Source organism: Dermochelys coriacea, chromosome 5 (assembly GCF_009764565.3).
Source record: "Dermochelys coriacea isolate rDerCor1 chromosome 5, rDerCor1.pri.v4, whole genome shotgun sequence".
Classification (NCBI taxonomy): domain Eukaryota; kingdom Metazoa; phylum Chordata; order Testudines; family Dermochelyidae; genus Dermochelys; species Dermochelys coriacea.
Window position 1 is genome coordinate 53957087 of NC_050072.1, and position 26532 is coordinate 53983618.

Sequence of the window (26532 nt, forward strand, 5' to 3'; positions counted from 1 at the left end):
CCATGGGAGAGGAGTCAAGAGCACTTAGGACCCTTGAATAGAGTCCTGGCTGCTTGGAGGTGAATTCTTTGCCATAAAACAAGAGCTCTTTCCCCTCTCCAATCTCCCCTTCCATTACCCTGCAAAATCTGAGTTCATGTATAGTTATGACTCACCAAGTGTCACTATGGGAATTGTGGTAGATAGCCTATACAAATTAATCTCTCTTTGGCAGTACTTTTCCCTTTTCACCAATAGGGCAGTAGAAAAGCTCTTTCCTCTGTTGCTCCTGCCCTTAAGGTTTACATCTGCGAGGAACAGTTAGGACTTTTGGCATCCAAAGAAGTATGGGAAGTGGTTCCAGGAACCCAGGATGTGGTGAAGACCTTTAGCAATAATGAAGGGAATTTGCCTCTTCTTTGTGGGTTGAGGTGGAGGTGATTTGAAAGTGGAGACACTGGAGACCTTGAACTTAGTTGCCTGCCTCTGAAATCCAATTTTCAAGGAAGAAATGCTTAGCATGAAAGACATCACAAGACAGCTAATCATTAAGATGGACATTCAGTCCAGCTGTTGCAAGGCAACGACATATTTGCATCATCAGACCAAAAGGTGAATACAAATTTGTGCCATCAGTCAAGACAGGATTCTGTCATCTGTGATGCATGACAAAGGTTGGAGCATTATCACTGAGAATTCTCAAGTACAATAAGAGTTTTTCAAGCATTCCTTAGAGTATGTAGACCATAAGATTGGTGTCAGTGGTCTTCATAAAGTGTCAGTAAGGTCAAGGCTATAGGTGGAGGCTTTGTGTGAGTGAATTATGCTTCTTTGTTGGGTTACTGAACGTCTACGGGTGCTTCATTCCTCAACTGGTGACTGTGCTTAAGCTTTCTGATCGTCTATGTCAAAGAAAACCATGAACCTAATCACATGAGTGTAACAAAGTTGTTTAAAATAGCTAAAGGCTTTCTGCTCAGCTTTGAGGTGTCAAGATTCATCAGTACAATTGGTGGATAATTCATACATCCTTTTGTGGAAAAGGAGCAGTCATCTCTCCCATTATATCTTCAGGAAAGAAAAAGCCAATTACCTTTATTTGAAGGATGCCAAGCAAAATAATATTTTGAACTATAACAGGGTTCAAAAAAGAACTAGATAAATTCCTGGGGGATAGACTCCATCAATGGCTATTAGCCAAGATGGTCAGGGATGCAACCCCATGCTCTGATTGTCTCTAGCCTCTGTTTGCCAGAAGCAGGCAGTGGACGACGGGATGGATTACTCAAGGCTTGCCTGTTCTGTTCATTCTCTCTGAAGCACCTAGCATTGGACAGCGTCGAAAGATAGGATATTGGCTAGATGGACCATTGTTTGATCCACTATGGCTGTTCCTATGTTCTCTCCTGCTACAGACTTGAGAAGGTGTGTAAAGGGGACATAAGTTCTTAGAAGTCTAGTGGGAGGAGGGGATGGTTTGATGCCTCCCCCACCTAAGTCCAAAGATCCAGGTGGGTGGAAGCTGTGCAAAGGAGGGTGGAGAGGAGTGAGTGGGACAGAGAAGAAGAGGGCCTGGCAGAATTGACCTTTTCTATGTTCAATCCTCCACTAACACAGGTCCTTGAAGGACATTACTGCGGTGAGTTCAAGTTAGGGCGGCCCCTGTGCAGCAGTACCTTCCAATGCAGCTGGGTAACCTTGAATCAGTGGGTTCCCTGTCCGCTGCTCCCACTGCTTTCACCATGCATGACCACTCACTCTTTACTCCATGGGGTTGTAACTCTGCTGGCGTGGACTGTCAAAGCAATAAGAGTATAAAGTCCCTCCTCCCCAGACGTTTAAAGCTTAATATAGGCAAATATGCATGAGATACGGAGAGGAACAGAACCTTTGTTGGTGAAATCACTGCCAGAGCTTTGTGAAAGAAGTGGATTATGAACAAGGATCTGAAAGAAGGAGAAAAACTTTATATTTCCTTGTTTTGTTTTGTTTAAACGAAGTGGAATAAATAACACCAAATGTGGATATCACTTTAATGAGATTGGGAACTATTTCCCTCCCCTCTCCCCCCATATTGATTTCTCCTGCTAAAATGTGAAGTTATAGAAAAAAATAAATCTAGCCTGTAACAGTAGCCACTGGAGTCAATGGATACTGACCCATGCCTTATGATAGGGCATAGCCTTTTGTAGCCCCTGACCCTTGTAATGTAACCAGGAAATATAAAAAACAGCCTCTTACCAGCACTCTTGTGTGACAAAGTTGAATTGCATATGCTTGTCCTAACTACTTAAGCTGATTTCATACCACTATTGTTATGATTAAAACAGCATTCATTTGTAAATCATGCCTGCTTTAAATATTAACCCAACACATTTTAAATCCTAATCTGAGGGAAAGCATCATGCTAGATTACTTGCTTTAGATGGTGATTTATATCAAGAGAATCTGAACATGGTTCCTGTTATAGAAGAGTTTGTTTTATTATCTTTTGATATGCTTGGGTAACAAGATCAACAGTTTTGTTATTAGTGAAAATAGTTTAGGAGAAAATAACAGGTGTTTTAGTAGTAAAGAGCCATTAAGAGAGTAAATCACTGGAATATGCAGTATTTTTTGTATGACTGAAATAAGAGATTCTAAAATGAATCTCTTCATGTGCAACCATGTAGGCTAGCAGAAAAACAGATACCAGCTACAAGAACTGGAAGGCCTTAGTAGCAGTAGGGAATGTCCTCTTAAGATTGATCTTTAACCTTTGGTCAAACAACTCAGTTTGACGTTTTTCAAGCTTGAAAAAGATGTATTGCCTGAAATGAAATAACTGTGAAAACGTATGGTTACTGGCAATCTAGAAACCACCATAATCTTCCTTACTGCTCATAGACAAGATTCAGGGATGGACATAATTTGTTACTGAAAGATTAACAAATTAAGAGAGAATGTTTGAGATAGTATTCAGAGAAATGCTTTCCTCCTCTCTGTTACTTCATAGGCTGCAGGAAAAAAGAAATCAACTATTATCACACTAGTATAAATGTTTGAAAGTCCTTAATGTTTATGGGGGGAAGGATGACTTTGCATAGTCTACACAAAAAGAAAAGGAGTACTTGTGGCACCTTAGAAACTAACAAATTTATTAGAGCATAAGCTTTCGTGAGCTACAGCTCACTTCATCGGATGCATTTGGTGGAAAATACAGAGGGGAGATTGATATACACAAAGAGAGAACATGAAACAATGGGTTTATCATACACACTGTAAGGAGAGTGATCACTTAAGATAAGCCATCACCAGCAGCAGAGGGGGGAAAGGAGGAAAACCTTTCATGGTGACAAGCAAGGTAGGCTATTTCCAGCAGTTAACAAGAATATCTAAGGAACAGTGGGGGGTGGGGTGGGGGGGGAGAAATAACATGGGGAAATAGTTTTACTTTGTGTAATGACTCATCCATTCCCAGTCTCTATTCAAGCCTAAGTTAATTGTATCCAGTTTGCAAATTAATTCCAATTCAGCAGTCAATCGTTGGAGTCTGTTTTTGAAGCTTTTTTGTTGAAGGATAGCCACTCTTAGGTCTGTAATCAAGTGACCAGAGAGATTGAAGTGTTCTCCAACTGGTTTTTGAATGTTATAATTCTTGACGTCTGATTTGTGTCCATTCATTCTTTTACGTAGAGACTATCCAGTTTGACCAATGTACATGGCAGAGGGGCATTGCTGGCACATGATGGCATATATCACATTGGTAGATGCACAGGTGAAGGAGCCTCTGATAGTGTGGCTGATGTGATTAGGCCCTATGATGGTGTCCCCTGAACAGATATGTGGACAGAGTTGGCAACGGGCTTTGTTGCAAGGATAGGTTCCTGGGTTAGTGGCTCTGTTGTGTGGTGTATGGTTGCTGGTGAGTATTTGCTTCAGATTGGGGGGCTGTCTGTAAGCAAGGACTGGCCTGTCTCCCAAGATCTGTGAGAGTGATGGGTCGTCCTTCAGGATAGGTTGTAGATCCTTGATGATGCGTTGCAGAGGTTTTAGTTGGGGGCTGAAGGTGATGGCTAGTGGCGTTCTGTTATTTTCTTTGTTGGCCTGTCTGTAGTAGGTGACTTCTGGGTACTCTTCTGGGTCAGTCAATCTGTTTCTTCACTTCAGCAGGTGGGTACTGTAGTTGTAAGAATGCATGATAGAGAACTTGTAGGTGTTTGTCTCTGAGGGGTTGGAGCAAATGCGGTTATATCGTAGAGCTTGGCTGTAGACAATGGATCATGTGGTATGATCTGGATGAAAGCTAGAGGCATGTATATGGAAATTAATATCATCTCTCCCCACTGAGAGACTTTGTGTGGATAGGAGGTTCAGTTGTTTTCCTGGCACCATTTTTCGGTTCCTCCACTGTCCCTATAGATGACTGTCCATGTAGCCCAGGATCTGTGCAGTTGGATGAAACTGTGCATAGGTCGGGTTAGGAGAGTATGCACATCCACTCCCTGAGCTTTCCAGACCCACACAATTTACAGGAAAGACTGTATTAGTTTTTCAGTAGAACCTCCCTAGAAGACACCATGGCCAAAGGGGATTCCCTATTATGGTGCTACGAGTGGAGACATGTTGCTATGAAGGAGGGTGTAAGTGTTTAAAGCCTCCATACAGAGCTTTAATAATAATATATATGTATTTTCTGGTTGTAAAGACACAGGGGAACTCAACAATGCTATCGTAATAAAATTTCTGAACAAAAAATACACAAAGAGTTGTTTGTTCTTGTCAAACATTGGTTGAATTTTCATGAAATGTTACTCTACAAACAGTCTTATCTTTGGACATGTAGTACCTAGTCCTTCGTGTCTGTTTTCAGTGGCAGCTTGGTATGGAACTAGGCTCTCCACTGAAAAGCTATCTGGATGATCATGTCCTACCTTCAAAAATTTCCCAATTCTGTGACACTTTTGCAGGGGGATAGTCAGCAGACAACAGAGCTTGTCAATAAAATTTTCTTTAGTGGAAGAGGATAGTGTGCTTAATTTAACAGGATAGATCACATTTTGCTATGTCTTGTGGGCCTTCATGATTTTGGGAGTCAAAACATTGCTATTCCCATTTTGGAACATCAATACAGGCTGAGATTATTCTACTTTGTCCTACTGGGCACTGAGTTTAACATGTGGAAAGGCTGTCCCAAATCTGGTAAAGCCCCAGAAAACCAAAGTAGTCTATGTGTAAGTTCTGTGTACCGACTCTGGTTGTGATCCCTGGAAGCCTCCCCCTTAACTCTGATAACACTACTCAGTTATTATATGACTAACTTGGGGTCAGGATATAGTCCTTTTGTAGTTAACTTTCATCATTGGTCTTGAAAGGTTGACAGATTTTAAACTCATCAGTGACAATGGGTTTCATAGGTAATTCCATGACATAGACGAAGTGTTCCTAATCTGATCTTTTCACTTATTTTGTGTCTGCACTGTTATCTTAAATAACTTATTGTTCAAGGCCCTGATTTTTCATCTTGATCCACGAATGTTGACCTTTGTACGTATGTAAATTTCCATAAAGGTCAGGGTATATACCTTGAAGATCAGTGGGAATCTGCATCTGCACAAGGGGTCTCTGCTTGTCATCTTGTACACTCCTCAGGCTTCAACCTTATATTAAGTTTCCATTTATGAAGGGTTAATACATGATTAGTAAATATTATAAGGTGTGACAAAGTTCCTCTCTACCTTGGTGGGTCTTCTGCTTATTGGCCAATTTGATCGCCTTGGAGCTTCACAGCAGCCCTCAGCTTGGCCGTTTTTGTGAACCCACAGTTCAGGTCAACTCCTCCTGTGTCTGACCAGGAGTTGGGAGGTTTGGGGGGAACCTGGGCTCTACCTCTACTCCGGGTTCCAGCCCAGGACCCTGTGGAATGCAGCTGTCTAGAGTGCCTTCTGGAACAGCTGTGTGACAGCTACAACTCCCTGGGCTACTTCCCCATGGCTTTCTCCTAACACCTTCTTTATCCTCACCATAGGACCTTCCTCCTGGTGTCTGATAATGCTTGTACTCTTCAGTCCTCCAACAGTGTGCGTTCTCACTCTCAGCTCCTAGTACCTCTTGCTCCCAGCTCCTCACAGCGCACCACAAACTGAAGTGAGCTCCTTTTTAAACCCAGGTGCCCTGATTAGCCTGCCTTAATTGATTCTAGCAGCTTCTTGATTGGCTGCAGCTGTTCTAATCAATCTGTCTGTCTTAATTGTCTCCAGAAGGTTCCTGATTGTTCTGGAACCTTCCTTGTTACCTTAACCAAGAAAAAGGGACCTACTTAGTCTGGGGCTAATATATCTGCCTTCTATTACTCTCCTGTAGCCATCTAGCCCGACCCTGTCACAAAGGATACTGCATGAATAATCAGTAGTATAGATAGTTATAAGCACATCATTAGAAGATATGATAGATGTTTATAAACCCGTCTTATAACCATCCTGTTGAACCTGAATTGTCCATAACAATTGATTATTAAAGTTTCAGTTAGCCACGTAACACCTTATAAACTGTGACCTTACTGGATAGGTACAGTATACTTACAGTGCTCAATAAGTATTTTAATAATGATATTGCTCCCTTTATCTTCCAACATTTAGAACAATAATTTCAAGTTTCTTTCTTTATATACCTACATTATCAGGGGAAAAAAACTTTTAGACTGAACAAAGTTACTTGTAATTTTTTTTCCATAGAAAAATTCTCTTGTAATGTTGATTGAAATTGTGCCAGCACATCTCCCATAAAAACATTAGTGTTAATGTCATATTCTGATCAAGACACGTGCACCTTCTATGTACATTACTCTTGAATCCATTATTAAGACTTAATGTCAGCAATATATTCCCAGATATGCCATAATGACATCTTAAATGCTGTCATTAAATTCACAGTATAAAAAGCCTTTTGGAAATCACTGCACATCAAAAAAAAAAAAAAGTAGGTAGCTGATAGAAATTTGTATAAAGTATTTAAGTGTACACTTGGTTTAGCAGTGGTGGTGTGTTAATTTTGATGGAATAAGTGGGCTCAGAGAGTCAAAGTGACCCTATTACTGTGCAACACTAAACCATGAAACACGGTTTCAAGATTAATTGCTTTGTGCCACAGCAAGCATATTAGGAAATTCATACCAAAGTTTGGAAATGTATTGATTAGGACACACAAGAGAAAAAGAATTTAAAAAAATAAAGCATTTTGAATAGGGCTGTCAAGCGATTAAAAATATTAATCACGATTAATCGCACAATTAATCATATTGTTAAACAATAAGAGTATACCATTGATTTAAATATTTTGGATGTTTTCTACATTTTCAAATGTATTGATTTCAATTACAACACAAAATACAAAGTGTATAGTGCTTACTTTATATTTATTTTTATTAAAAATATTTGCACTGTAAAAAACAAAAGAAATCATATTTTTCAATTGACCTAATACAAGTACTGTAGTTTAATCTCTTTATCATGAAAGTTGAACTTACAAATGTAGAATTATATACAAAAAATAACTGCATTCAAAAATAAAAATTATAAAACCTACAAGTCCACTCAGTCCTACTTCAACCAGTCGCTAAGACAAACAAGCTTGGTTACAATTTGCAGGCGATAATGCTGCCCGCTTCTTGTTTACAATATTACCTGAATGTGAGAACAGACATTTGCAAGGCACTGTTCTAGCCGGCATCCCAAGATATTTACGTGCCGGATCTGCTAAAGATTCATATGTCCTCTCATGCTTCAACTACCATTCCAGAGGACATGCGTCCATGCTGATGACAGGTTCTGCTCAATAACGATCCAAAGCAGAGTAGACCAATACATGTTCATTTTCATCATCTGAGTCAGATGGCACCAGCAGAAGGTTGATTTTATTTTTTTGGTGGTTTGGGTTCTGTAGTTTCCACATCGAAGTGTTGATCTTTTAAAACTTCTTAAAGTATGCTCCACACCTCGTCCCTCTCAGATTTTGGATCACACTTCAGATTCTTAAACCTTAGGTCGAATGCTGTAGCTATTTAAGAAATCTCACATTGGTACCACCTTTGCATTTTGTCAAATCTGCTGTGAAAGTGTTCTTAAAACGAACATGTGCTGGATCATCATCCGACACTGCTGTAACATGAAATATATGGCAGAATGCGGGTAAAACAGAAGAGGAGACATACAATGCTCCCCCAAGGAGTTCAGTCACAAATTTAATTAACACATTATTTTTTAACGAGCATCATCAGCATGGAAGCATGTCCTCTGGAATGGTGGCCGAAGCAAGAAGGGGCATATGAATGTTTAGCATATCTAGCATGTAAATACCTTGCAATGCCAGATACAAAAGTGCCACGCAAATGCCTGGTCTCACTTTCAGGTGACATTCTAAATAAGAAACGGGCAGCAATATCTCCCGTAAATGTAAACAAACTTGTTTGTCTTAGTGATTGGCTGAACAAGAAGTAGGACTGAGTGGACTTGTAGACTCTAAAGTTTTACATTGTTTTATTTTTGAATGCAGTTCTTTAACAAAAAAATCTACATTTGTAAGTTGCACTTTCATGATAAAGAGATTGCTCCACAGTACTGGTATGAGCTGAATTGAAAACTACTATTTATTTTATCATTTTTAAAGTGCAAATATTTGAAATCAAAAATATAAAGTAATCGCTGTACACTTTGTATTCTGTGTTGTAATAGAAATCAATATATTTGAAAATGTAGAAAAACATCCAAATATTTAATACATTTCAATTGGTATTCTATTGTTTAACAGTGCAATTAATCGTGATTAATTTTTTTGAGTTAATGATATGAGTTAACTGCGATTAATCAACAGCCCTAATTTTGAAATTGAGTAGTTATGCAACACAAACATAATCAACATTTTTTTATCAAAGAGGATATCAGCTAGTCAAACTATCCTTTGTAATGGGAAACAAAGGGCCAGTTTGGTGGTTGAATTTTGAACAGACCTTGTGAGTTTGGTGGTTACTTTTCCTGTTTTCGACAAAATAGATAGACACAAAGGGAGAAGAGAGAGGTTTGTAAAAGTGGGTGAAATACAGCTTCTTGTGTACATGTTCAGAGTACAAAGTGGTCCGTCATGGACAGATGCTCTGGGCTGGCAAGTTCGTGATGACAACTGTTGCTCTGGAGCCTGGCTGATTTACCCAGTCTGAGACCCCATTTGACAGGCGTGGGCACTCTTTCAACAGTCCTTCTAAGGCTGAGCAGAGCTGGGTGAGCCACCTTATCTCATTGTGCTAGTGCTGTGTGATGCAGCTGGTCTCAGGATTAGGTCAAAATCTTGGGGGAGAAGGAAGATAATGAGATGGAAAGGAACACACAAGGCAAGAGAGGACAGAGATGCATCTTGCATGTATAACCTTGGAGTCTTTGCTAGTCTACTGGTGATGGTCAATCATCTCCACTGTGCACTGAGGTCTGGGTGTCATAATGATGCTAAAGAATCTTAGGAGCAAAGCAGATGCCTGTCAGCTTTTTTCCAAAGGAATCCTCCAGGAGTTTGTTAGGCCATTTTGACCCTCAGTGTGCCCCCTTTAAGGACCCACGGTTATTCCCTCATTATTTTGTTCATCAGTTAGGTCTAATTTCTGACACCGATTTTGGTCCATTTATTTCTGATTTTACTTTCATCTTGTTTTTAAATCACAACTTAGCACTGTGGGTGCTATCAGTAGCTTCTGTTTTCTTTGCACTACTCCAGTCTTTCTGTTTCTTTTCATATGCTTTCCATCAACATTCATTGCCATAGGTTATTGTAATGTTTTATACACTTTCACCCACCTTCCACCAACTGAGCTCACAACTTGAGTTGATCTAGTAAATCCTAATTATTATAACAGTGCCTACAATAAGAGTACCTAGCTCTTGATATGGCAAGTGGCGTCTCTCCCAATTACTTTAACATGCTTTGGCTCAGACTCTCCTAGTGCTTTAGATCCTTAAATCCCAATGTACTTAACAAAGATAAGTATTGTTAGCTCCATTTTACAATTGAGGAAAGTGAGGCACAAAAAGGGAAAGTGATTGTCTCAAGATCACACAGTAGGTCATCGGTACAGCCAAGAATAAAACCCATATCTCCTGAATTCTAGTCCAGTGCAGTGTCCATTGGACTCTGCTGTCTTTGTTGGAATGCACCAGAAAGACACTCAAAATTCAAAAAAACCCAGAAGATTATATATTGAAAACTTGGTATTTATTATGTAATTCAAAAATTGTGAGGGTAGCTTAGTACAGAGTACACAATATTGTTATAAGTACGGCTCAGTACTTTATCCATTTTAAAATGCCAGGATCATGACTCCATATGCTTGTCAAAGTTACTTTCAGCTTCTGCCGTGAAGTCAGTTAGAACTGTCCAACAAAATTTATGTTTGTGCTAGATCTGGACCAAGTGAAACATCTGCTTGTTCTCATCACCATATGTGGTGTTTTTGGACAGGTTTCTATGCCTTTTATTAACCTAAATGTATTCAGTTTTATTGATTTTGCTAGAATTTAAAAAAAATATCCTTGATATATCCAGGCTCCAGATGTCCCAAAGTGCAGTGGTCTTACTTTACATCCACTCCATGAGGGAGCCAGAATGTGTCCAAGGCTATGCAGGTGGACTTTTCAGTGCCCTGTACACCGAGGAGTTAAGCTCTGTGGTGGCTAATTTTATGGGAGTTCAGAGAGGAGTTCTGGGGGTGGGCAAGCAAGAGCATAGCCAGTGGATTTGTGAACAATATGGATCCATATGCTGGAAACTCTGTGAGTCTGATGCTGATCTCATATTGGTTTTACATGAGTGTAAGTCAGCTGATGTCAATAGGCCATGGCTGCTACTATAGCCAATAGATCATAATGGTAAAAGCAGCTACAGTCTAGCTGCAAGGGTGCCCAGCACCCTGGCTCCAACTTCAAGAGAAGGGTGGGAGGAAAGAATTCCTGAACTGACTCTTGTTTACTCAGGCTTTGTGACTTACCCACAATCTTGGGGCCAATGAGAAATATAATATATTGAAAAAAATTCAATAGCAGTTTTCCAGGGCTGTCCTAAAATTAATAGGCAGTTACAGAGGTTTCCAGGAACCAACGTACAAAATGATAAGACTACTAAAGTATAAGGGGATTCAAATACTTATTCCAGTAAAGGAATCAAAAGTCTTTACTGTTTACAAATCCTTTTTGTTTTTGTTAGTATTCATTGTCAGGGTTATAATGATTTTGAGCAAAGAAGCTGACACAGGAGTAGTTACCCACCTCAGGCTTCCAGTTTTCTAAACGCATTCTTCTGGGTTAGAATTAATACTCCAACTCTAAGTTAACAATACTCTAGGATAATAATTTCTCCTAGGAACCATTAGGCTTTCCTTTATTATTAATCCAGAAGTCCAGTTTCAAAGCATGATTTCACATCTTAACGTGAATAGCAGTGGTAATGACCATCTTGCTATTAGGGGTCTTCAATCTGTAAATAATTAATACAATTACCAGTGTGCAAGATCTTCTTTAAGAGTGTTTTTCAGAAGTCAGACTCCACACAGCTGGAGGTTAGACATAATGAGAAATACTACCTGACATTTAGAATAACCCTTGAGGTGATCTTTGGAAATCCAACACTCACAGTGTCGGGGCAGGGTCTCCAGGGTGGGCTGGGAAAGATAAACTACCGTTACCAGAAGAGTTCAAGGCATAAACATTGGAAGGTGGCAATAATAAGCATGAGTTCTAAGCACTAACATTTGCCTGTTTTTATATTACCTGTAGAAACTTCAGCTACGTTTCCTTAACATGAAATTGAATGATTGCACCTAAGAAAATTTCCAAAAGCTTTTTTTTAGCTTCATTTCCTTTATTCCCATGATTGTTTGTTACTCATTTTAAGACAACTCTAATTTTCTTTTGATTATTTGTCATACATATCAATCCCTTTAGTTTCTCCCGAGGAAATCACTAATAAATCCTCTTACCTCCAGCCTGGTAGGTATGGAGGATCCAAATAAGGTTGGTTCCAGCAACAGGTTCCAGAAAATGATGCAGCAAATAGTAACACTCAGAGCAATGAGCTCATCTGAGACTCTTTCAGATCAGGACCTCATAATACATAGTCATTGCTGAACTTGAATGTGCTGGTGTGCTGGATGACAGCTCAATGAAGTGAACTAACTCCACCAGCTTGGTATTATTGCGAATTATTGAAATTATTCATAAATCAGAGATGGAAAAGGTTGCAGGTAATAAATCTGACTTTCAATAGAACATTGAAAGACCAGAGCATGTTGCTGCTGAACAGTCTGACTGTTCATTGAACTGCTTTTGGCTAGTCAAGAAACAAAACAAGAATGTTTGAGCCACCAATATTACCAACCGTTCTGTCAAGCACCTATAAATAATAAACCAGGGAAAGCAGCTTTAATGGTTTATAGGTTTCAAATAACAAAAATTACCGTTTTTTAGCTTTCACCGGCTTCATAATGGAGCCTCTACCTGTGACCCATGTCATGAAGGATTTTGAATACACTATAAAGCTTCCATTGTTGTATTGTAAAGCAGGAATTAACTTCTAGGGACTTTGTGACATTTCTTCATGCGCCATACAACAAGGATTTTTAAGATTCCTTTTTAGATAATTATAAATCACAATTTATGGAAATGTTAAAAATAGGTGTACTTTGTTGGAATTATGGCATTAGTAAAATAAAAAATCACAGCCATTATTCTTATGGATTGCTGAAAGAGAATATTTCACCCAACGAAGCATGCATTGTTGACACTGAAAATATCACATTATCATTGCATTGTTTTTAAAGAGTAAAAGAGTAATAGTACATGGATTTCAAGTCATGGGTACCAGGATTCAAGTGCTGAGCTCCTTTGGCAGTTTGTATTTATATATAATATATAAGCAGGGTTCAGGGACCTTTTGCTACTATTTGTGAAGGGATGTTTATTTTCTTTCTGAAGCCCCACTGATATATGAAAAGACCTCTTTCCCATTCACCCAACCACAGTATTCATTTTGGTACCAAACAGTTTATCTGGCAAGAGTACCAGTCAATTTGAAGAACACAAAGGAGGCAGATGGGCACTGGAATGATCACTATATAAATAAATGCTGAGGAAAAATTATTTTAACACATTTTCACCAAATTTCTGTCTTACCCTGAGGTTATCTCCCTCCCCTCCAGTGGAAGGCAAGGGCTTGATGGGCTGTTTTAATTATAATAAAAATATTTTACGTCTCTATAAAGAATTGTTTAAAAAAGATGACCTCAGAAAAAGACTAGGCATTGCCTATGCAAACTTGAGAGGCTAGTACTTATGTCTTAGCACACATTACCAATGATGCCATGGTAACACAGTCCACTACTGTGTAAATGTAAACTTCCTTACTGAACTGGATACAATTTATACAGTTTTGTACAGATGAATCTAAACTTTTTGCTCCAGTTTTTTTAACATGTGTCTTAGTAAGCTCTTTCCATGGAGATATTACTTATAAAAATAAATGTTAATAATTAACTGTCACAGAATTTATAATACAGCAGTCTCAAGCCTCCTTTAGACACCAGGGTATTACAATACTGTACGTATGTGTTTATACAAAGAATGAAATATGTCAGAAAATGTGGCAAGAGGAAGGAACTGTGATACTTACTATTTTCCTAAAATTAAAATAGAGACTTCTTTCTGCTACTTTTACTGGAGAATATTCATGAGCCATAAATATGTGTTTTATTTTAGACCATTGAATGTTTTTATGCATTTATCAGTCATGAAAAGTGCTAGACTGATGGCATTTCTGGCTGAAGTGCTTATATCTGCAGAACAGCTATACCGTGGAGTTTGGCAGACTTCCTAAATTGCCTTGCTAATACCCCCTAGTCTTAATTTAAAGCGACTGCCTAGAACAGTGAGAGAGATATGAATTTCCATACCCATTCCTTTAATAGCCTCCACACTGAGATTGTCAACAAAGGTGCCAATTATTGTCAACTATAATGGTCCATTAGGAACTGGACTGAGACTACAAACCAATGTCTGTCATATAGCTACCTAAATTATATACTATAATTGAGCGTTAAGTAAGGAGGAGTTCAGCTCCTTTTTCTCTTTAAAAACCACAGGGAGAACTCTCTCTCTTCTCCCAGCTTGGGGAGCAGCTCTCACCCCTAGCTCCCACTCCTTGGATGATGGCAGTGAGAGTTTTCTGTCCCTTTCAATCTACTTTTACCACTGCCTATAGTGCATTGATGACAGAACCAAGATAGGCCAGCATTCATTGTACCTCCTGAACAACAGCTCCCCAAACTGAATAAAATAAATATTATCCAAGGGACTTATTTTAAATTAAATAGCTGTCTCTCATTGTAGAAAGACAGCGGAGCATTGAAGTCAACTAACTTTACAGAGTAAGAGACATTGTTTAGATTAAACAGTAACAAGTTCAGCTGGAAGCTTCTGATCAGTCAACAGCCAGATTTGGAGAGAAATTTAGCAGACTGAAGTGTGTGCATCTGATGATAGTCTGAATAGTCTCCATAATACCATTAATACATTTGTACTACTTTGGATTATCCAAAAGAAGGAAGGAGCAAGTGAGCTTCAGTAGCTTGGAATAGCTATCAAATCTGAATAGGTTTTGTAACATTCTCTCTAAACATTTGTGGTACCCCTAAAATCAGTGATTCAGAAAGCCAAGCTGACCTGTTCTTGACAGTAAAGTGCTTGTGTCCTATATAAATCTCTATTTCTGCCACAGTGTTTCCCCATAGAAATATCCAGCAGAAAGAGGGCACCTGCCTTTTGTAGATGGACAAGAATTTGTTCTATCTTATCTTACAGCTCCTCATCGGGAACAAAAAACAGGCATCGGATAACAAAATTTTATTTGGTTATTGTCTTAATGAGTTTAATTGTTCCACAGAATTAACTGTTCTTGTCAATTAGCTTTAGAATTATCATATCTTTTTGATTGTTTTGCATATTGACCATTTGTCTTATATGATTATGATAGAGTTATTTACATATGTTTTCCTTCACAGTGTTTTTATTGATTAGGGTATTTGACTAGGCTAGAATGGAACTAAAATATTAGTAAATAGCAGAACTAATCCCCTGAATTTAATTATTGTTAGATTGTGATATTTTTACAAGAGAAATATCTGACTTCCTCTCTATATATGAAAAACATATTATGAAAGTGTGCTGAATGACATGCCTGTTGATGACTGTTTAGAGCCATGTGACCTGGCAAACTATAAAACTGTAGACCCAGGGATGAACACTGATCCTCTGTGACTTGAGAAAGTATGAATCGCCATCCAGACCTTGTGAAATGGACATGCTGATTGTATTCCACCCAAGATGCTCAAAGGTACCTTGGAACTAGTGAGTATTGGCCCACATCAATTGATGTGGGCATATGGCAGAGTACCAGATGAATGGAAATATGGCATCATAACATCCGTGTACAAGGGAACATGATCTCATACCACGTGTGGCAACTATAGGCTGATCTCATTGCTATTGGTCCCTGGAAATATTATCGCTCACGTTCTGCTTTGCAGGATGCAGCCAGTCCTTAACTGACATCGTCATCCACAGCAATCAGGTTTCACTGCTGGATGGTCAACAATGGGCCCTGTCATTACCCTCTGGCTTCTGGCTGAGCTGCACTGAGAATTTAACTGTCCACTTCACATAGCATATATGGACATCAAAGCAACTTTTGATTCAGTTGACAGTTCAGCACTTTGGCTCTGACTGAAGGGAGCTGGTGTCCCAGATGTATTGCTAAATGTGGTGCATTATCCTCACACTAGTGTGCATATTGATTCATGGCTTTCGCCACATTTCTACAGAATCTCAGGTGTGCAACAGGAATGCATTCTCACCCCATCACTATTCTGTCAAGCTAGTGACTAGATGTTATGACTTTCCACTCACACATCGGAAGCAAGGATGCTCAAGAAGTTTACTGAGCAAGACTATACTGATGCTGCTGCCTTGCTTGCTTGTGGAGAAGCCAGAGAATTTCAGCCCTGCCACTCAAGGTTTCCAAAGTACTGCCCACACTATAGGGTTGAATGGCTCATGGTCCAGAATCTTGGAGCTTGGCCACCGGACGCTAGGTGCAGGCAGGTGGAAAATGTTGACAAGTTCATCTGCCTAGGCTGCAAACAGAGCTCAGTTTCAGCAAACCAGCTGTCCGATGACCTCCACCATCATGAAGTCTGAGTCTTGGTTGTGGATACAGTATGTCTTTGCGCTGAAACAATCCTGTCAAATCTGTGTACTGCATATGGGTCAGAAATCTGGACTATCTTATTGAGGCATTCCATATGTCCTGTCAGTACCAAATCCTGAGCATAAAGAGGTTTAACTTTGTGCAAAATGCCATAGTCTCACACATATCTGGCCTTCTGCCAGTCGCTCACTACATTCAAAAGTGGCATTGCATGCTTTTCAGCCATGTCACCAGGATGGACAAAAAACACCCCAGCACACTGTGCTTTTAAATTATCCATCAATGTGAGAAGGGGAGAATGCCTTCTTCCTACCTGGCATCACCGCCAAGGCCATCCAAGATTTGTGAATTCACAGAATTAAGACAGATCTGGGAACTTCACTTTATGATGCCTGGTATGATGCCATCAACCGTAGTCACTCTGCTGGTGAAATGGTCCTCAGTGGACTATGCATGTTTGATGATGCTATATGTATATTAGTAAATATACGTATACACACACAATCAACACACCTTTTCTAATCCACAACAGTACTGTTTTTATCAACAATATGGATAAATGGATTTTATCAACAATATGGATAAACAATAACCATATGCTGTGCTCATTTACACAATGCCCTTCCCACAGAAGTCAGTGGTCTTTAAATCAAAACAAAATTTGGCCTTAGATCATTTCTAAAATATATATTCTAAAACATATTCTATAAGGGGCAGTTTGTTTAAATATAAAAGAAGCACATCTGGCAGCTTTAGCAGATGTTTTGGAAATGAATGAATTAACTGAAATCATCAAAGTGATTATCTTTGGTTACTCCTTGAGGCTTCATGTTTTAACAAGCACTAAGGAAAATAAAGAGTTATGTCTCCATGATCATTTTTCTCTGCTGGTCAGATCTCACAAAAAGTTATTCCTCTTTGCTTGCACAGCAACTTTTACAAATACAGGTACTGAGAGTTCTCATCGTACACATTTGAAGTGTGGTTATTGTAGGAAAATAGAGTATTTAAATTTGGAACATTCTTACTCAAAAGATCTGCTCACTGTGTATATTCCAAGTAATATTTACTTACTTTTGTGACCAAGCTAAGTTTTTACTACTTATTACTCCCGTTAACACCACAGAGCCAGTGCAGCATGGGAGAGAGAGAGCTGGATTCTGCTATGGCTCATGCAACATCAACGGAGTTGTTAACTAAGTTCCAATTGTAGAATTTTCATTATAGGTGATGATGTGCAAAGAATTACATCTGATATTCAGATGTAAAGCTGAGTTAAAGGGCTGGACGTTATAAAAATTTGCGAATACAGACTGACACGGCTGCTATTCTGAAACTTGTCTATACTAGATTTTGAAAACGTGTTAATGCATTAGCTTCATACCTAGACAAGATCTGTGAGTCTCTTTTAATTAAATAAAATGCACATTGTTTTCAGCTTTTTAGTTCCTGAATCAGCAAAAACACTTCAGCACGCTTTTAATTTTATGTGTGAGTAGTCCCCTTTGTCTCCAATAAGACCACTCATGTACTTGAATGTCAGTATGTGCTTAAGCGCTGTGCTGAATCAGAATCATAGTTTTGAGAGAAGTAATGGAAAAGATTGTGCAACATGTCAGTTGCAAGATTAGTAAAGGGAGTAAAAACCATTCTCCGGTTTCCTTTGTTCGTGTGCTGTTTTTGTGAAGAAAGGGTCACACCATGAAGAAGTAAGAAAAATTGTGTAATTTCATGTAAAAATCTTCATTCTCAAGCATGCCTTTCATCCACACAGAAATGAACTCTTCTGAAGATGAACAGGGGGGAATAACAGCCAGGGAAAGTTACCTTAGCACCACTGCTCGCAGTCACCAACTTGTAATTTGTTGCATTTCCCTTGAAAACCATGCTAGTCTGGATAGTGCTATCTTAAAAATTAAAGATGATGAAAGCTTTTACAATTAAAAATATGCCTGTTAAATAAAAGTGCACTGCTGACTGTTGAAGACTTGTAGAAAAATGTGGGCACATTGGATGTGTATATATAGAGGTGAGTCTTCGCATGCATACTTTAAATAATCGGTATAGCTGTTGGAGCTGCGGGAGGGATCATCTTTTGAATTTGACCTAAAATGAATGAACGACAGTTAAGTCAAGTCAAAAAGAAATAAAATAATTTTTTTAATTGTTCCAAAAAACTTTAATCAAAAATGTTGTTGAAATGAGCTTTCAGTGTGATGCTGTGGCCAGGGCTAATGCAGCCCTCAGAGATATAAACAGGAGAAGTGAACAGGAATAGGGATATGATTTTACTCTGTTTAGAGCATCGGTGAGACTGATAATTGAATACTGCATCTGGTTCTGGTTTCTACATTTAAGAGGATGTTAAAAAATGGGAAAGGCTCAGAAAAGGGCAGAGACAAAAATTATTGGAATGCTGTATTATTGGACTGCGGTCCCAGAAGTGGTGGGACGGACATGGAAGTGACTAATTGGTCACTTCCGCCCCAGGCCCCGCACCTTCCTAGGGATGGCCCTGGCCTTGGGGCCCAGAATTGATGTCGGCAGGCCTGGCTTTAGCTTTAGCTTTAGCTTTAGCTTGAGTCAAACCCAATTTATTGGCCTCAGTAACTAGGTGACATTCTATAGCCTGTGTTGGAGACAATGTAATGGTCCTTTTGGCCTTAAACTCTATGAATCCATTAGGAATTTAAGGGGTTTTCTAATATAAATTCTGGGCCAAGTCTGATGCACAGTCTCCACAACAATGCATGGGCCAAGAATTGGCCCCATGTGTGTATTTCTGCTGTTGAGGTTGTAAGACCTATTTCTCTAAGGACACTATTATGCATGAGTCTCAGTCTGGGTCTTAGCTCCTTACTGCAGTATTAGCAGAACTCCCTTAATTCTTACGGTTTTTGACCCTTGAAGGCAGAGGTAGCAGGATGGTATGTAACCCAGGCTGAATATCAGCCATTGCATATCAAACTCTGTTGAGCAGAAATGCTGCTATCTGAAAGTTCCAGTCAGTTCCTTCTTGGCCATGGTCAGCAAAGGAGCTCCTCTCAAAGGTTGAGCCTAGTAGCTAATTAATCTTTAGAACCCCCTTGTGACTAGATGTGTATTGTTATCCCATTTTACAGATGGGGATGCTGAGACACAGAGAAGTTAAATATCTTGCCTAAAGCCACACAGCAAGTAAGTGGCAAAGTCAGAATTAGAATGCATAAGTCCTGACTCCGAGTCCTTTGCTATCATCTTTGTAGGTAACTCTGATGTCTGTATATCTGTCTATCTAGGTTATTATATGGCTCCCATTAACATGGTTTCTAAGCACATGCTACCAGCAAAGAGATATTCACAGAAAATATGTAGAATTGGGAAATTATTTTATAATGTTGTCCTTTCGGGCATCTTGTCAACCTTTGGTCTTTTTGCTTTCACTTCAGCAGCTCCACCAAGGAGGGATTCTCTTCTCAACAGCCCAGATGTCATTGATATTGCACCAAGTAGAAAACGGAGACAAAGGATACAAAAACCTGCTGGAGTAGAACCTAAGGTGGCTACATATGAGACCCAGCTACTGGCAAAGGAAAAGTAAGGGAGTTTTGAAATTTCATTCAAGTAATGATATAACATTGTGTCTGTCTATCTCTCTCTGAGTAATAGAGGTTCCCTTTTTTAATTGCATTCATTACAAGCACTGTAAGATCACAAATGCCTAATTTCTATCATCTTGCACTTTGTGCAGTCATTTACACCTGTGCAAAATGCGTGTAAAGTTGCTGGCATTCTGATTTGGTAGCCTTTTATACCCATTTTGCACAGGTTGTAAATGACTACACAAGGAGCAAGGTAGTGAAGAATCAGCCCCAAGGACTTATTAAGTTTGATGAATCTTCAGAGTCAAACTTGCAGGAAGCCATTGAAAGAAAGGCATTCACTTGGTCAAGCAAACAAAATAAGCCTAAAATTTAATCTATGAATTACCATATTTCCATGAAAGCAAAAAAGAGTGTGTTAGCAATAAGGATTAAATTAAGGTGAGGGACACAGACTAATTGACACCACAGGAAAAAGTAGCATTAGTACTGTATTTATAGTATCACATGTTTAAGAGGGATAGATGCACTGGATCAGATAAGAACCAGCAGTAACAAAAACTTTTTTTTTTCCAAATGATCCAAAACTTTTCTAACATTATTTTTAAAAAATCATTGTTTATTCTCATGTGTCTTCACTTCCTGGTTTCTCTCTATTTCCCATCTCTTATTCCTAGACTCCTAGCTGGAAAATGTCTTTGGGAGGCATGTCGGCATCCCCTAACACCTTTTTTTCCAGTGCAACTGGCAGATTTCTGCAGGAGTCATCATGGAGGTTCTTCTCACTTTTAGCTCTCTCTCCTTGATGTTAACATCATATGACAAATAGGCATAACAGCAGGGCTCAGAACTCTTCTGAACTGGTAGAAAGAAATTGAGATAACTAGTGGTGATTCTGAAACAAAGAAAAATTAAAATTAATAGAATTTTTAATAGGCCAAGCATGGTTTGCAACTCATACTAATCTATCTTTGACAAAGTGATGATCACTGCAAAAATAATTCATGCTTTAAGATATTTCAAATTTTGTAATATAAACAGTTAGCAAAGTTTTTATGTTTCCTTAAATATTGATACTGACTTATGGAAATATTTTCACATGATCCAAGAGGGATGAAATTGTATATGGGACTTATGTAAGGGCTTTTGAAAGTGTTTGGAGTTGTTTGCTTCAAAAACTGATCTTCTTTTGAGATCTGTGGTAAATTAGTTTTGAAAATATTAATTTTCTCCTTTCATGTGTGATATTTAATAAATAATAAACTGTCTAAACAGATATGGAAACAAATACATTACAAAGACATTTCCTGTTATTAAAGAGGATTTGCTATTTTAAATCACTCAGCAAATATCCTATCTTGATGTAGAGAGCTATGGCTTGATGCCAACAAGCTTGTTTAAATTTAGAATTCTATTTTATTAGAGAAAAAATATTATTTTCAGCATTTCCATATTCACCAAAGCCAAAGTCTGCTGTTCTGTTCTTTTGAAGTTCTGAGCACATAGGTTGATAATTTTGGTGTCCAGTTGTATGTACTTGTGGTAGCCACAGTCAGTGTGTCCTTGTAACAGGCTGGCTGTGTTTGCCTAAAATATCCCTCCCTGTTGGCAAGTGTTGATCCTACTGGGCAAAGTTGAAGTGGACTCCCTGAGGTAGGTGAGTGGATATAAAGAATGGGGGAAGAGTAGTGCTCTGGGGAAGAGAGTATCTAGGCTTTGGGCTGAGCAGTCCTGAAGAGAAAAGCCAAGCCTGGGGAGAAGGTTTGAGATGATTGTTATATTATTTATTCTTAATTCTTTAGCTAATAAATACAAATATTAGACAGGGAAAGATTTTGGACGTTACATATTGTGTGTATTGTGTTTGTAGAGCAAGTTATGATAGACATCTGGTCTTTGATTTCCATGAACCTGTGTGAGTAGTTTTCTTGGCTATCACATGACAAGAAATGTTCCAATTCATTCCTTACCAACATCTGCCTGTCAATCTTTTATTATCTTTTACAATCCCAGTTGAATGTAGCTCAGCAATACAGGACACATAGTACCTGCATATCTATAGTACAATTGTTTTGCAGTAGAGATTGCAGCATTTTTTGATATGTGGCATGTCTGCCAATAGTGTGATAGGTATACCTATGATGACATTTCCACATGCTTATTTTTGAACCCAAAGTGAGTATCACAAATCCACATGATCTCCTTTGGTGCTAGATTATGTATTTGAATCCTTAACTTAACTGAAAATGAGTTGTTGTTTTAAATCATGTAGCCCAGTTACTATGTTTCTATATTACCTTTATATCTGATGAGTTACAAGAACAAAACCGTAATAATGTAATTTCCATTGTATTGAGAAGCTTTTCCTTGCTGTCACTGCTGACTAGTTCTGGTTTCTTTGAACTTCATTTTGAGTCTTCATAATGTTGTTGACTGAATGGTCAGTCAGCTTGCTCAGGTAATAATTTTATTTCACTTCTGTGTGCCAAATGTAGATGTGAAGACCTAGATTTGATATAATTATCCAGCTTCCCAATATAACTGATTATATTTGATCCATTATCTATTATTGTTAAAGTTCTTCACCATTTGTAATTTATACTCACTACAGGCTTAACCCTGCATGGTGCTAAGCACCTTTTGAAGCTTCATTTTGAGCTGATGATACTTGGCAACTTGTAGGAATATAACCCAAACTGGCAACAAATCTTTATTTCAGACTCTGTCATGGGAATGTTTTATTTCTGCAATAAAACCCTTTTTAAAAATAACTGCCTCCAAATTCCATCACCTTTTGGAGATGCACCATCTTAAACATGGAAAATGTTCAGGTTTTGGGAGGATAACATAACATTAGGAGAGCAAATGTTTGGCATAGAGACTGTGATGTCATCCTCAAATGAGTGACATACTCCTAACTTCACAGAGCTAAAGGATTTTGGCACGCTGTTATATGGGTAAATGTTTTAATTTGTTTTCCCATCTATCCCAATCCCTTAAAATCCCCAGTACACTCAAGTTTATTTAGTGCTCTTTTCCATTTACAAGTTTTGATGATCACATCAATGCATGTTTCATGTTCCTCAACCAATTAACAAGTAGATACATGCCACACCAAGTGCTTTATATTGCCTCTTAATTTTCATAATATAGGACAGTTGGTACAGGAAAGATCCCAAATCAAAATAAAAAACACATGTTGAGTTACTAAGTTAAAAGATAAAAGGCTATTTGTGACTCCATGTTTATCATTAATCAAAGAGCAGTTTTTTTCATTCCAGCTTCTCTGCTCAATTCATTATTTTTCTTCCTTTATGTACATAAGAAGCAAACAAAAACAGCCAAAAAAGAGTTGATCTTTGTTCTTCTTTATTCATATCAAAAAACTTTTGATTACAGTGACTTCAGAATGCAAGTCATGAAATAATATTTCAATATTGGTTTAAATGGATGCAGAAATTTAAAAATGTTTTCTACAATAAAATAACCCAAATCTCAAAAAATTTTAGAACTATAGCATAGTATTTTTTGTCACAGTCTTTATGATCATATAGTGAGACTTTATCCTAATTCTTATTATCAAGAAATGTGTGGTTATTTAATTGCACAATAATAAGTATATAAGGAAATTTCTAAAAAAAATATTTAAAGTTTGGTAAGAATATTTGATCTTAATGTGAGCCCCTAAGAAAATTTGGAAATTTTATTAAATATAGGCCAGTTTCTCCAGCAGTGTAACTCTGCTCACCAACCAGTTTACACCACCAGACTGGCCCTACAGCCAGTCAATTGTTTAATTTTATATTATTTTAAATTAAGTTAAAGGTGGGAGAGCCTTTCATAAGCACAAATGTGTGGACATGCAGAATGAAAGCATCCTGGTTCCACCAACTGTGTTAGGGTTCTGGCTTTTGAGACTGGTCATATAGTAACAATCCAGACCTCTGGAATGAAAACATACCTTTAAACCTGAGCAAGGAGACTGAAAAGAAGGAGCTGGACAGGAAGAAAAGGTGTCAGCGATATGGAAATTAGTGCAAAACGAATATCACCTTTAAAGCATCTGTCTACCATATGTTAATGTACAGTATAGCCAATCAATAAAATGACACTGTTAAGGAAAACTGAAAAAGTGATATGGACATTCTTAAACTACAAGAAAATACTGCTGGATATGGAAATGGAATTTGCAACAGCTGAGATGAAATTTATGGCACAAAATTCACTTAAATATCCAATATAATGATGTGCTGAGATAGTTCTTTAAAAGGAAAGAAATATATAGATGGTCAGCTAAGTATTAGATTTTTAGGTTTGCTAGATTCTGTAACTCAGTGATTCTCAATCTTTTCAGACTATTGTACCCCTTTCAGGAGTCTGATTTGTCTTGTGTTCCCCAAGTGTCATCTCACTTAAAAATTACTTGCTTACAAAATCAGACATATAAATATAAAAGTGTCACAGCACACTATTACTGAATAATTTCCTCCTTTGTCATTTTTACCATATAATTAGAAAATAAATTGATTGGAATATAAATATTGTACTTACATTTCAGTGTGATACTTGAGCCTGTTTTTCACTTGTGAGCCTTGTCGTTGTGGGAGGCAGTGAAGCTTCAGCAACCAGTAAGTTTTTCTCCACATTGAGCCATGTCTACACTAGTGAGCTTACAATGACACAGCTGTGCAGATGCAACTGTGCTGCTGTAAGATCTCTCATGTAGTCGCTCTATGCCAACAGGAGAGAACTCTCCCATCAACATAATTAAACCATCTCCAATGAGTTGCAATAGCTATGTCAGCAGGAGAAGCTCTCCCACCAACATAGCGCTGTCAACGCTGTCACTTTTATAGATTCATAGATTCTAAGGTCAGAAGGGACCATTCTGATCATCTAGTCCGACCTCCTGCACAGCGCAGGCCACAGAATCTCACCCACCCACTCCTATGAAAAACCTCACCCATGTCTGAGCTATTGAAGTCCTTAAATCATGGTTCAAAGACTTCAAGGAGCAGAGAAGCCTCCCTCAAGTCAACCATGCCCCATGCTACAGAGGAAGACGAAAAACCTCCAGGGCCTCTCCAATTTGCCCTGGAGGAAAATTCCTTCCCGACCCCAAATATGGCAATCAGCTAAACCCTGAACATATGGGCAAGATTCACCAGCCAGATAATACAGAAAATTCTTTCCTGGGTAACTCAGATCCCATCCATCTAATATCCCATCTCAGGGGATTTGGCCTATTTACCCTGAATATTTAAAGATCAATTACTTACCAAAATCCCATTATCCCATCATACCATCTCCTCCATAAACTTATCAAGTAGAATCTTAAAACCAGATAGATCTTTTGCCCCCACTGCTTCCTTTGGAAGTTTATTCCAAAACTTCACTCCTCTGATGGTTAAAAACCTTGGTCTGATTTCAAGTCTAAACTTCCTGGTGGCCAGTTAATACCCATTTGTTCTTGTGTCCACATTGGTGCTGAGCTGAAATAATTCCTCTCCCTCTCCTATATTTATCCCTCTGATATATTTATAGAGAGCAATCATATCTCCCCTCAACCTTCTTTTAGTTAGGCTAAACAAGCCAAGCTCCTTAAGTCTCCTTTCATAAGACAAAAAGAAAAGGAGTGCCCGTGGCACCTTAGAGACTAACAAATTTATTAGAGCATAAGCTTTCGTGAGCTTAGAAGTGAGCTGTAGCTTACGAAAGCTTATGCTCTAATAAATTTGTTAGTCTCTAAGGTGCCACGGGTACTCCTTTTCTTTTTGCGAATACAGACTAACATGGCTGCTACTCTGAAACCTTTCATAAGACAAGTTTTCCATTCCTCGGATCATCCTAGTAGCCCTTCTCTGTACCTGCTCCAGTTTGAATTCATCCTTTTTAAACATGGGAGACCAGAACTGCACACAGTATTCTAGGTGAGGTCTCACTAGTGCCTTGTATAACGGTACTAAAACCTCCTTATCCCTACTGGAAATGCCTCTCCTGATGCATCCCAAAACCGCATTAGCTTTTTTCACAGCCATATCACATTGGCAGCTCATAGTCATCCTATGATCAACCAATACTCCAAGGTCCTTCTCCTCTTCCGTTACTTCTAATTGATGCGTCCCCAACTTATAACTAAAATTCTTGTTATTAATCCCTAAATGCATAAACTTACACTTCTCACTATTAAATTTCATCCTATTACTATTACTCCAGTTTACAAGGTAATCCAGATCCTCCTGTATAATATCCCGATCCTTCTCCGAATTGGCAACACCTCCCAGCTTTGTATCATCTGCAAACTTTATTAGCACACTCCCACTTTTTGTGCCAAGGTCAGTAATAAAAAGATTAAATAAGATTGGTCCCAAAACCGATCCCTGAGGAACTCCACTGGTAACCTCCCTCCAACCTGACAGTTCGCCTTTCAGTAGGACCCATTGCAGTCTCCCCTTTAACCAATTCCTTATCCACCTTTTGATGTTCATATTGATCCCCATCTTCTCCAATTTAACTAATAATTCCCCATGTGGCACGGTATCAAATGCCTTACTGAAATCTAGGTAAATTAGATCCACTGCATTTCCTTTATCTAAAAAATCTGTTACTTTTTCAAAAAAGGAGATTAGGTTGATTTGGCACGATCTACCTTTTGTAAAACCATGTTGTATTTTGTCCCATTTACCATTGACTTCAATGT

The 26532-nt window shown here is 38.5% G+C and overlaps 1 protein-coding gene across 8 annotated transcripts in view; it reads left to right on the forward strand.

Moving 5' to 3' along the window:
• The window catches only part of XRCC4 (X-ray repair cross complementing 4), a 285186-nt gene that overhangs the window by 167626 nt on the left and 91028 nt on the right, over window positions 1–26532 (forward strand). For 2 of the 8 annotated variants that reach the window (XM_038401658.2, XM_038401659.2), the window contains exons 7-8: window positions 19680–19827; window positions 20510–20695. The exons of 1 other annotated variant lie outside the window; for it this stretch is intronic. In XM_038401658.2, the coding sequence (XP_038257586.1) occupies window positions 19680–19827; window positions 20510–20624 (263 nt within the window). In that variant the 3' untranslated portion in view covers window positions 20625–20695. Of the gene's footprint in view, window positions 1–15571; window positions 16412–19679; window positions 19828–20509; window positions 20731–26532 lie in introns of those variants that run through there. 5 more of the 8 variants (XM_038401660.2, XM_038401664.2, XM_043514262.1 and 2 more) reach the window with 5 other exon arrangements.